The sequence below is a fragment of the Petaurus breviceps genome, unplaced genomic scaffold (assembly GCF_028583685.1).
Source record: "Petaurus breviceps papuanus isolate PSGF00001 unplaced genomic scaffold, PetGlider_PUasm1.0 688, whole genome shotgun sequence".
Classification (NCBI taxonomy): Eukaryota; Metazoa; Chordata; class Mammalia; order Diprotodontia; family Petauridae; genus Petaurus; species Petaurus breviceps.
Window position 1 is genome coordinate 17,935,752 of NW_027186457.1, and position 13,356 is coordinate 17,949,107.

Genomic DNA, 13,356 nt, shown 5'->3' on the forward strand with positions numbered 1-13,356 from the left:
AGTCCCAGTACCAGAAAAACTTCAAAGTATTCTCTAAACATTGAATTTTCATCAGTGATGCTGCAAGCCTGAACTCTCATCTTTCATGCCATAACATCAAAAGAGAAAAAAGAAGAATGGCCGGATTTCAAAGCAACCTTGTGCTCAAGCCAGAAACCACCACCACCACCACACACACACACACACACACACACACACACACACACACAGACACACACACACTCAAGTACTTAATTATTTGTTTAGTTATATTTTAATAAATGCTATAATTAATATTTTCTTTTTAAAAAAAGAAAGCTGATATCCAGGCATATCAGAAACGAAATGCTGAGCCCAAGGGATCTCTAGAAGAAAATGAAAAAAAAGAATTAACCAGTGTCAAATGTGTACATCTTCAAAGGGAAGAGGATCATTTAAAGTCACTTTTTACTTACTGAAATATGGTCTGCATACTTTATTGTTTCTATCATCTTGCTTGTTAAAGTCCAGCCAGTGAATGTTCAAAGAACATAAAGTCCTACAAATAAATAAACTGTGAATATGAAGGAAGATACAAAAAGGCAACAATTAAGATCAAACGCTTGACGTGTAAGCTTTGATTGTGTGAAGCAATTATGTTTCCCAGTGGTTTTCTAGCAAAATGTCATTTAGCCGAGATAGCTATAAAGCAGGAAATCAGAAAGTTGTAAGTATCTCTATGCCCTGTGAGTAATTAGGAATACATATCTGAATGGTCCAGGCATTGTGGCGGTGTTCGCTCTTATTTTCAGTTATTTCTCCTTTGAAGTGTCAAATACGACTTCCTGGACACACAGAACTGTGCATTGGGTTACATTTTGTTGGATGTAATTTCTCACATGAGCCCTGCCTTTTATGTGAGAAAAATGGAAATTCTTGCCATCAAGCCAAATGTGGAAGCCCATGACATCACATACACCTCATCTTTCATGTGGAAAAATAAAGGTTATGGGCTCATTCTAAGCTTATTTGAACTGTCTACAATAATGTGATGTCCTAAATATATTTGAAAACTAGTTTTGAGAGTATATAAAAGGGGTTTGATGCAGGAAAGGTCTATTATTTCAATAGAAAGACTGCTGATCCTGTGACAGGACCTGAGTCTACATCTTCACTGTGCTTGACTCTCATCTCAACTGTGTGCCCTCATGCAGGGAATTTAATCTCCCTGAGACTCAGTTTCTTTATTTGTAAAATGAGATAATTAGATGAGAGTACCATTGGAGTCCGTTCCAGCTTTTGGATCTATGATTCAATAATCATTACGGAAAATAGAATACTGGAACTCCAGGCACCAAAAAGACAGAGCAAATCCAATCTACAATAGAGTAATAGATCTACTATTGGAAAGGACACTACAGATAATTTGGTCCAATTTCCTTATTTGATAGATGGGAAACTAAGGTCCAGAGAAGCTTACTGCCATGTTCCAAGCCACTCAGGTCATTAATGGCAGAACCAGGGTTTAAATCCACGTTGTCTGATATCAAACCCAAGAGTTTCCGAGGAACATCGGAATTTTGACTTGCAGAGTCACAGAGCTAATGAGTGTCAGAAATAAGATCTGAACTCAGGTTTTCTTGACTTCAAGCTCGGCACTTTACCTACTATATCACATTCTCTTTTCTGTGTATGGTTATAAAAATTAAGGTAACAAAGTAAAGAAAGAAAAGGGGGATAGTGAGATCCTTCCAGTGAATAAAGTATTCCCTAAATGATTGTGTGGATTGACAATTAATTCAGCAAAGTCAGGTAAAATATGTGAATGGGAATTTCCTTTCTACTTTTCTGCAAATATATAAACACACACACGTATATATATATATATATTATATATATATATATACGTGTGTGCATATGTGTAACCTTTAATGAGGTTATTTCCATTGGACATCAAGCATTTAATGTTTATTTAGCATTTATTGTGTTCCAGGCACTCTGCTAAGAAGCAAGAACAGAGAAAAAGGAAAAAAAAATAGTCCCTGTCCTCAGGGAGCTTACACTCTAATAGAGGAAACAACATGTTCATGAGAGGGTAGTGCGAGGAAGGGAACAAGCATTTATTAAATGCCCACATAACATGTCCCAGGCACTGTTCTAAGTGCTTTGAATGGCCTATTGTACATATAACTGGGAACATACAAAGTATAGACAGCATATGAAGGTTATATGAAGGTATCACCTTCCAGTGACCATGAATTCAGTGAGTGCTTTTACATACTATGTGGCAGGAAATACAAAGGTAAAAATGAAGCAGCCCTTGTCATGAAGTTTGGGCTAAGGTATAACATAAGGGAGCTCAGGACAGCATTCATTGACAAACTCTGTTCCATTTTGTTCAAAGGTAACTTGCATTAACACTAAAACATAGGAATGATCACATTTAGAGCTTGAAGAGGTAACCTTACAAATCACCTAATCAGTCCTTTCATAAGTGATTTGCCAAGGTCACACAAGCAGTAAATAGCAGGGCCATAACTGGAATCCAGACCCTTAAGAAAGGCAAACAGTCCAGGGGGCAGGTCCCATGAGGAGTATTGTGTTCATTTCTAAGTGTATATTCTTTGGAAGAGCATTCATTCGTCGGAGAGAATACAAAGCAGCATGACCAGTATGGTGTAGAGCTTCAGTTCAAACCATATGGGCACGGGCTGAAGAACTGCAGATGTTTAGCCTGGAGGAGAAATGACTTGGGGTCGACATGATAGCTATCTTCGAGTATGGAAAGGCTGTCCTGTTAAAGGATTAGACCTAGGCAAGGTAGCATGGTGTAGTGAGAAGAGTGCTGGACTGAAACTTAGGAGGGACCTGGATTTGAATTCAGACTTTAACATTTACATGTGCAAATCACCTGAGTTCTTTTCTCAGTTTCTTTGTCTACATAGAGAAGAATAATTATACCCACAGTGCTATAATTCACAGGGGGTGTTTGATTGTTGTGGTTGTCATTAGTCTCAAATGAGACATTGCATATTAAGAACTTTGCAAATATTATAGCACCATGTGAATGTCAGCTATTTCTAGCAGCCCAGAAGAGCAGAAGTAGGGACAACTGTTGGTAGTTGCAGAGAGACAGATTTAGGCTTGATGGAACGAAAAGCTTCCTAATATTGGGAGCTATCTCTTAGATAGGGAATAGAACATTCCCCTCACTTGATATCTTCCAACCAACCACAACTCAATGTATGCAAAACTAATCTTGTTCTGCTATTGATTGAGCTGTCTGGTTTCTGAGATCTTTTTCAACTCCAAGATTCGTTGTATCTGAATCCAGACTTCCTTCCCCTGCTCTGCTTTTGCCCACAGGAACTAGAATTATGTAAAAATGTGGTGGAAAGAGTTAAGATCTCTTGGAATAATTTTTTGAGTTATAGTGACCATTAAGGAAATTCACTGAATAATCATCAGATTATTTTGTTGAAGAAGCTGAGACAGGACCTGTGAGAACAGCTTTTAAGATTCAGTTCTTGATTCCTGTTTTATTAATTTCAAAAACCCAAAATTTGTCTCAACAAAATTAGGATTGGGAAGGAAAGATGATTTACAGTTTGATATACCAGGAGCTCACACATGCTCACAAATGCCCAACAGACAATGAGGCCCAAACTCACTCTATTTTTCATAGGTAGATTACTTGTTATGCTCCTCCCCCCCCCATATCCTATCAATTCCTAAGGCTTGTATAATCGTAAGGGAATTTGAAGATCTTCACTGGTTATTAATGGGCCTCACTTGGGGCCCAACAAGAGAAACTTGCTTAGGGGAGGCTTGGTTTTTCACTACAGCTTTTGTTACTTTGTAATTAGGCAGTGTGTAACAAAGGTTGTGATGTCTTCTGTTTAGCATGGAGCATGTTGTGGGCAACAAATTAAGTCAGCCACCTAATACTTTGTCCAAATAAAACTAAAAAATAAATTTGTGATTTTTGGGGGTGGGGAGGTACTCTGGATTATTGATTTCATTACCATGATAAATGCCCTAAGAGGAAACTCCTCTCTACCAATGCAGAAAGGCAACTAACTGTTCTACTAATTACAGTTGCCTGGGGACACTGAGAGGTGAGGGGACTTGCCCAGAAACATATTGGTGTCAGAATAGGATTTGAACACAGGTTTACCTGACTCTGAGGCCATTTCTTTGTCTAGAACATCTCATTGAAAATAATCACTTATGTTTATGGGAGATCACAAATCAGGGATTTCTGTGATTAAGATCAACTGTTGTATACTTTTTTGTTTGTTTTTTTTTGTCTTAGATTTGCCTGACACTGAAGGGTTAAATAATTTCAATAGGATTAGACAACCATTAGAAAGTGTCTAGACAAGAAACAAATATGGCCTACTATGCTTCATGTGGTTTATCAAGGAGACCTGGTTATACTTACAAAGAGAAAACAGGCTCCAATCAGAGCTGCTTTGATTTTCACATCTAGATCTGCAGGAACGTGTATCCCAAAGTTATCAGCATTTGTGAAGACATCATTTACAAATCCTGACCAATACTTTGAAATCTTCCCAATTGTTATCTTTTCATTAATGGTTTTCACCTGTGGAAATCAAGTTTTGTTTTGTTTTTAATGAGAATGAGGAAATCAAAAGCCATTTGGAAACTTCTTAAAAATTTTTTCTGTTAATAAATATGGGTTATTTAATCATAGGATCTTACCACTTAGAGAAAATCAAGAAAAAAGGAGGAAGTAATATGATAGAGTCGAAAGTATACTGTGAAGCCAAGGCAAACTGCCAGTGTCTTGATTTTCTCATCCATGATTTGAGAGGATTGGACTATATTATTTCTAAAGTCCTTTCTACCAAAAAAGAAAAAAAAAACACCTATGAAAAGATCCTTCCCCTTCCCCCATTCCCATTTATCCATTATCACTGGAGAGTCTACTGGGCACCTTATAAAGATTTAAAAAGTGATTATTCTATAAAGTTCATAAGAAAATATTTATCAATGAGAAATCTTAATCCTTTTTGCCTGTAAGATACTGTTCATCATAGCTGTCAGTAACAACTTCAGTTCATAAAGCTGAATAAAGTAGGTGGTCTGCCTGGAAGGTGAGCAAAGCATAATGCCCTGGGGTTAACAGTACCTTGATCTTGCTTACGTCAGATCTCTTTGTTGTTGACCCAGCATTTATTCACCTGAACCCCATTTAGCTCAAGTTCTTCTGGATGACCACTGCAATCTCCCAAGTGGTGACCCCTCAGGTCTTTCACTGATTTCTGACTTTTCTAATCTCTGGCTCCTTGTATGTACAACTTCTGTTATTCTTTATACTATCCATAGATGCCCATCCATTGAGAACAAGGTCCTTAATGGCAAGGCCTTGATGGCAAATGGTTGGAGAAAACAGATGCCACAGTTTCTTGGAAACATTTGTATTTTAGAATGAAGTTTAATTTTGCATTTTTCATATTTTGTCCATGGCTAAAGAATGGCATGTTGTTTCTTATTGCCTTATATCTATTGGTTTAGTATTCTAGATTTTCAGGTTTGCTATTTATCCCTCAAATACTTGATTTTGAAATTTGACTAGAAGTAACTGGTCCAACCTGTAAGTTATGTACTCAGCCTGATTCCTATTTTTAGCCATATAGTTCCCATTAAAAATTATAAACACACATGTTTTATATATATATACACATACGTATATGTGTTAATATTCATATATATATATAATTTTATTAAACTACAGAGAAAGAAGTAAAGAATATAGTAGCTGTCTTTAGAGCAAGTTTCAAAAGAAATGATTATGTATAATTTGTTATTATATTATTTCCCATTCTAAAATGTGCACTATTTCTAGTCCATAAGTGTTATTCATGACCATTAGTCCCACCTTTATTCCTAGACTTTGGCTAATTAATATTACTTATTTATTTATCCTAAATCCTGACTTAGAGATAGAGCCACATTTTGGGGCTGATATATGGTTTCAGACCTTGAGGTCAGCTTGCCAGGCAGAAACCCTAGTAGCTACTCCCAGTTTCAAGTCAGGTTGCTATCAGATGTGCCGTACACTAGACTCAGGATCAAGCTAAGTGTAGATACTTCAGCTGAAGAACCATTCATTGAATTGTTCTCTTTCTCAGGTTGTTGCTGAAGTCTGGTTTCCATCATTCCTCTTTTCCACATGTCAGAAAGAAAAGTGAATACATCTAAGTGTGACACGACCCCACATTCTTACAGAACAAGGTTGTGATACTAATGATAAGAATGAATGAGTCTTGGAATGAAACTTTTAAAAAAGCAAAGGTTTTTATTTTTGAAGGTATGTTGAGATCAAGAGGAAGATCAAAGAAAGGTTATGATCTTTTTTCTTGTTTTGAAGAGAACGGTGATAACAGATGCTAGAAAGCAGAGTTTTTCAACTATTTTGCATATGTTCAAAAGTTAAGGAGAATGATTTTCAGCCAGGAAAACAGAACAAAGTGGTAATTGGGTAATGGAAATTCAAGGTAAGGGAGGAGATGATGTGAGTGTATCTAGTTGTGCTCAATGAGTTCAGATCACCAGGTCAAAATCATTCAATTAAAAAAAACCTCAGTGTTTTGATTGTGGTTGTTTTTTTTCTTAATTTGGGGGGACATTGTGAAGACTAGGAGAGGTGTTGCAAGATTAGAACAAATAAAAATTCTGATTTTCACCTATCATCTTACTGATCATAGGTCAAGAAGGTTGACTTTGTTTCTTGCCCATATCTTAGGATACATTATGAAAAAGAATGGTTTAAGAGCAGAAAGCAATGTAGTGATCACAGAGGCAACAGGAGTTCATCAAAAGTAGACCAGATTGAAATAACTTCATTTCCTTTTTTGACAGGATTAGAGGCTCAGGAAAAAGCCATAGACATAGTGTGCCTGGGTTTTAGGGATAGGCTCTTCAGAGGCTTGATGTAGAGAACTTTCAGGAGTCCCCAGGCTCCACTAATGAAATATTTCCCTCCCCTATATTATTACCTGAAAGGTTACAGGGCAGATGAACAGGAGGATATATAAACCTGTTTGGATGTAGAGAACTTTTAAGGTCCCTTGACCCTGCCAAAGGAATATTCCCCTGCCCTACACAGTTACCTGCAAGGTTACAGGGCAGATAAGCAAGAGGGCATGTAATCTTTTTTTGTTTATGTCTCTAGATATGGTCCTATGATATTACCCTAATAAATAACAAACCTTAAGCAGGGGTAAATAGTAAACAAGGTTAAGGGAGGGTCCTTGTCCATTGCCTGCATTCTTTTGGGGTGTCTACATTCTTTTGGGTCACATAGACCTTCTATTGGGGGGCATACAAACTCTGTGAGCCTCTTGCATCTTTGGCTCTGTATGAAATGGTCCTATAATAAACAAACTATTGATTACACTCCCGTCTCATTATTCTCACCGCTCTCTAGCCCACCAACTGCGCTGGCCACAGTACTTTACAACATATATGGTAGTACAGTTAGTAGGAGGTGGTATTAGTGGAATGATAACACCCAAGGACTCTTATAACTAGATTGATATGAACCCAGAAGGGGTCCTTCTAGAAGAGTATCATAGGGTTCTGCTTTCAGCCCTATGTTTTTCAAACATAGTAGTGTATCAATCAACAAATATTTATTAAGCACCTACTATGTGCCAGGCACTGTGCTAGCAGCAGGTGACACACAGACAAGAGTGAAACATTCTCTCCCCTTAAAGAGCTTATTTTCTATTATATGTCATCATCATCATAATTATAGCCAACATTTACACATCTCTTTACATTTTATAAAGCACTCTATATCTACTGTCTCATTTGATCTTCCCAGAAATCCTATGAGATAGATGCCATTTTTTTTCAGATGAGGAAACTGAGACTCAGTGGCTAAATGACTTGCCCAGGGTGATATAACTGGAAAGTACATCTGAGGCAAGATTCAAACTCAGGTCTTACTGATGCTAAGTATAGAATTCTACTCACCGGCCTACCTATCACATGGGAGGCATATAAATTTTTCAAGTGATATAAAGGAGAGAAAATAGGTAACATCTTGGATGAAATAATAAGAATAAAAAAGTCTGAATAGTCTAGAGCATTAAGCAGAAACTAATAAGATGAAACAAAGGAGATATTAAGTATGCTTAGGTTTAAAGAAACTAACTTTAATAACTGCATTTATATATTAATTTAAATGTATAAAACACTTTGTAGACATTATTGCTTTTTATCCTTACCACAACCCTGCAAGGGAGGTACCACATATTTTACAGTTTTAGAAATTGTGTCTTGTACTTGGCACCCACACAAAAAATAACTGACCATGTAACCTTGAGCAAGTTACTTAACCCCAATTGCTTTAAAAAAAAAAAGAAATTGTGTCTTGGAGAGATTGACATGGTCACATGACTAAGTGCGGGAAGACTTATGGTTCAAATTCAAGTGTCTCATTTTTTTTTTTGGAGGGGGGAAGGCAAGGCAGTTGGGGTTAAGTGACTTGCCCAAAGTCACACACTAGTTAAATGTCAAGTGTCTGAGGCTGGATTTGCACTCAGGTCCTCCTGACTTCAGGGCCAGTGCTATTCACTGCACCACCTAGCTGCTCCAATTCAAGTCTCTCTTGACTCTAAGCTCAAGACTTTTATACATTGTACAGATATGGCCCACGGTCTAGCATAGCAGTAAGTTAATCAGTAGTCAATATAAAGTGATAGTAGTAGGAAGTAAGATTGCACAAGGGAACCTAGAAGTCACCTACACACCTATGAAAATGAAACCTCAATCCCTAGTCCCACCCCTCTCCAGCCCTCTTCTATTTCCTATGGGGCCAAGCTACTGAATGCTCCAAACTCTAATCCATAGTAACTTAACAATTATCTGTGCCTTTCCCTGTCTTATTCCCCGCTGCCTGTTTTCCCTCCCCATTCCATTTCTGTCCCCATGCTGTCTGCTTCTGTTCTTCCTACTTCTATACTTTGCCATTTGCATGTACACCCTTTTTGCCTTATTAAATTGTGATTGCAGTCCCATTTCCTGGTGATGTCATGGTCTTTGGGTTCTCACTGACCCATTTCATAATTTCATGAATTAATTATCAATGCACCTGCATAACAATTTGAGTTGTACAAAAATGGAAGAAAAACCCCTTCCTTAGGAGACTACAGGATGTCATTTATTAGAGGTATTCAATCAAATCCTGGACAACTTCTGAGTTTCAGGCATGTTGTGTAGGTCTTTCATGTATGAGATGGATTAGGTGGATCCTGAGGCTTTCCCTTCCTATTCAGAAATTCTATGATTTCTTTCTCCCTGCATCCCCTCCCCCCACACACACGCAACCTAAGGGGGGAAAAATTGATAATAACTCAGACATCTAGAAATGACCACTGTAAGTAATTTGAATATGAATAACAAGGCTGATTTAAAAATAAGCTTATGAATAATCTTGATTCTAGGACTTCCTACCAATAAAAAATTGGGAATTATATTTAAAATATCAGAATTTTCACTCAAAGTAAGATTCCTATATAACTGTTTAGAAACATTTATTCCTAACATAGGTTAGACATGTTTCAAAGTGTTGACCTCTAAAAGAGTAAAATATGATATACAAAACTGGGATCTAAGATGAATATTTTTTCCCTGAAAGAAATGTACCTCGAAGTCAACGTCTCCAAAACAGCCACATGTTGTATAGGGACCCACAATTTTCAAAATATCTTCTTTGCTTTCATTTTGAATTGTAAACTTTGGCAGGAAAGGGTCCCACTTCTGTACAACATAACCAACTATTGTACCAGGAGGGGCTTGAATTTCTAACTGTAAGAAGACACAAGAAAATCAGGTCAATTCTAAGATAAAAATATTTTTGGTTATAACATAATAATTTCATGTGAAGCATGAGGGTCATTATGAAATGGTGTTTATTATTATTTGAAACATTCTCTTTTTTTCTTTTCCCCCACAGTGGGACTCTCTATCTTGCCCAAGCTAGCAGCACCACTTATGGTCTAATCTCACTACTGATCAGCACAGTTGCTTTGATCTATGCCATTTTCCATTTTCAGGTGGTTTGCCCCTTCTTATGCAAACTGGTAGCTACTCCACTCCCAGGGCCTCACCACTGGTGTCTCTAAATTGGTACAGACACCTGATAGATTTAAGCCCTACTGCTGCTCAACTCCACAGCTCAAGCAATCCACTAGTCTCAGCCTCCCCAGTATCAGCAATTACAGGCATGTTACCCTCCCAGTTCTTTGCATCATTCTAAGAGCTTCAAAGGAAATAGTACTTTTTGAATATTTTAAGGATACCATTAGCTTCAGGGTAATTAATCACTCAACAAGAATTTATTAAATACCTACTATGTTCCAGGCACTCTGCTGATGATACAAAGACAAAAAGGCAATAGTTCCTGCCCTCAAGGAGTTTACATTGTATCAGGGAAAACAATATGTACAAATACAGTACACAGTTTTTGCAAAGGAAATACAAGGTATTGGAAGATAGTTTCTAGGTTTCATGTAGAAAGTAGTGATTAATGACCAAGATTAAACATTAATATTTATTTATTTCTCTATTGATCTATTCCTGAATATTAAACAGGTTAACTAGGCATGGAGATTTTAATGTGAAGTTATTTGCAAAAGGGATATAAAAATGCCTTTTACCTCCTCTGCTTAAATGCCATGATCCCCAGAGCAGTGTATTCCAAATAGAAAAGCAATAGTGAAAAGTCAAATGAGATAATATATACAAAGTGCTTTCAAAATTTTAAAGTACTATATAAACACAGCAGCTATTAAGTGCCTTGGAAATATTTAGACAGTGATACAATTACCTTACAGAAATGCTTCCCAAAATGCAATATAATAAACTATATACAGAATTCATTTTACTTAATCATTTTTTAGCATTCTCCCAGAATCCTTTGATCATGAAAAAAAAATCACTCTGATACCAACACTCAGTCATAAGTAAGAACTCTGAAAAACATAAATTAAGGCTTTGAGTTTTATTACCATCTTTCCAGTGTTACTTAGAATTGGTAAGCTGTGGTTATAAATGAATGAGAAAATAATGCAAACAAACTAGTATCATTTGCTAATTAGACTGCAAGTTCTTTGAAGGCATGGATTATCCTTTGTTTCTTTTTGTATCGCTAATACTTAGTACAGTGACTGGTACATAGTAGGTATTTAATAAATGTTTATTGATTGATTGAATTATTATCCCAAGATGGAACATGGCAATATGAAGAATTAATTCAGATCTCTGAGAACCACTATGTAATGTGCATTTACTTTTACATTGGGGAAAAATAAATTCAAAGATTTAACAGAATACAAATTCAAAATTTCGTTGAGATTATATTTAAATACCAATAGTTCCTGGATATTATTATCATCTATAATAATGTGGCAAATATAGAGTTCTACAGTAAATATTCAACAAATATTTATTAAATGCTTTCTTTAAAAAATATTTTAGACTCAAATGCCAGAACACAAATAAAGAATAGAGAAAAGAAACAGATATCATAAACTTAAATATTGGAATTTAAGCACAAAGTTGTAAAGAAAAAAAAAGCATACCATGTGCATAGCAGAACATAAGAGAGGATTTAAAATAGGAAAAGTTTTTATTTCAAGAAAACCTATATATTAAATAATACATGTTGTTTTGAGAATTGACCATCTTTGCTTTCTTGTGAGTTTTCTTTTGTTCTCTGTTGTGTACCTTTTTACTTTGTTCTTTTTTCCCTCCCCCTACACCCCACAAGGCTACAATAAAGTTTAGATGTTTCCCTATAGCTATATGTGTATATATATATATATATATATGTGTGTGTGTGTGTGTGTGTGTGTGTGTGTGTGTGTGTGTGTATGTGTGTGTGTATACACAAATACACATATATACAAATATACATATATACATGCATATAATGACCTGTACTTCCCCAAACATACTCTACTCCCTTTATTTCTACCCACTACCTTGCCCTCCTACTATTACTTGCCTACCCCTCTCCAAGGATCCCTCCCCTATCTTCCCATTACCAAAATTCTAAATACCCTTCTATACCCCGCCTTTTACCTATTCCCTCAGCCTCCCCTCTAAATATCGCTCCCTTGTCCTCTCCCCTCCCCCTATGCCTCTATCATTTTATTTCTTCTGAGTTTAGAAGACTTTTATACTCTTCTAAATATATATGTATTGTTGACTCTTGAACCCATTCCCGATGAAACTAGGTTACCAAAACTACCAGCGCTCCTACCCCATCTAATTCCTCTGCATCAGTTCTTCCTCTTGCATCTTATTTGTATAAAACAATTACTTTTTTTCAGCTGTTCCTAAATAGTTTTACTTTATAAATTCATATCATACTCTGGTTTTCCCCAATCTTTCTTATGAGCCACCCAATTATTAATAAGAATCTTAGACATACATTTTGCATATATAAAAAGTAAATAGTCTGTTCTTGTGAATCCCTTATAATCAATCTTTGGAATGTGCCTTATATTTCTCTTGGTTCTTGTATATTCAGTTTTCTATCAAGTTTAGGATTTTTTAAAATAAAGTCTTGAAAGTCAGAGAGTTTATGAAATGTTCTTTTTTGTCATTCAGGATAGTATTTAATTTTGCAGGGTGTGATATTTTTGGGCAGAGCACCAGTTCTTTTGCTCTTCAATATGTTGTGTTCCAAGACCTGCAGTCCTTTAATCTCTCTGCTGCTAAGGCTTGTGTAATTCTAATTGTGGTACCATCATATTTAAATTATATTAATTTTGATGCTTTTAATATTTTATCCTTGAGCAAGGGGTTTAGGAATTTGACTATGATATTCCTATGAGTTTTCCTCACAGTATCTCTTTCAAATGGTGATGAATGGATTTTTTCTATTTCTACTTTTCCCCCTTGTTCTAAGCTTCAGAACAATTTTCTTTATTTCTTGTATTACTGTATCAAGATGATTTTTTTATTATAACATTCAGTTAGTCTGATTATTTTTATATTTTCTCTCCTTGATCTATTCCCCAAATCTGTTGTTTTTCTTATAAGATATTTCACTTTCTCCCCTTCTTTTTAAATTATTCACGTTTTGTTTTATTATTTCTTGATCTCTTATAATTTTGCTAACTTCACTTTGCCCATTTCTAATTTTCAAGATGTCATTTTCTTCCTTAAGTTTCTGGACCTCTTTTTCTAATTGGATGAATTTCCTTTCATAGCCTTCTTCTTTTTCTTGGATTATTATTTTTTCCTCCATCTCTGTCATTTGATTTTTAAAGTCTTTTTGTTTTAGATCTTCTATGAATTCTTTTTGGACAGGTGACCATGTAATGTTAATCTTTGGTGGTATTTTTATTTCAA

The 13,356-nt window shown here is 35.9% G+C and overlaps 1 protein-coding gene across 1 annotated transcript in view; it reads right to left on the reverse strand.

Moving 5' to 3' along the window:
* Window positions 1–212: 212 nt before the first annotated feature.
* The window catches only part of PLSCR5 (phospholipid scramblase family member 5), a 52,795-nt gene continuing 39,651 nt past the window's right edge, over window positions 213–13,356 (reverse strand). Inside the window, exons 6-9 of the mRNA XM_069104438.1 lie at window positions 9,640–9,801; window positions 4,403–4,564; window positions 435–517; window positions 213–344 (exon numbers count right to left, since the gene is read on the reverse strand). Of these exons, the coding sequence (XP_068960539.1) occupies window positions 479–517; window positions 4,403–4,564; window positions 9,640–9,801 (363 nt within the window). The 3' untranslated portion in view covers window positions 213–344; window positions 435–478. The remainder of the gene's footprint in view (window positions 345–434; window positions 518–4,402; window positions 4,565–9,639; window positions 9,802–13,356) is intronic.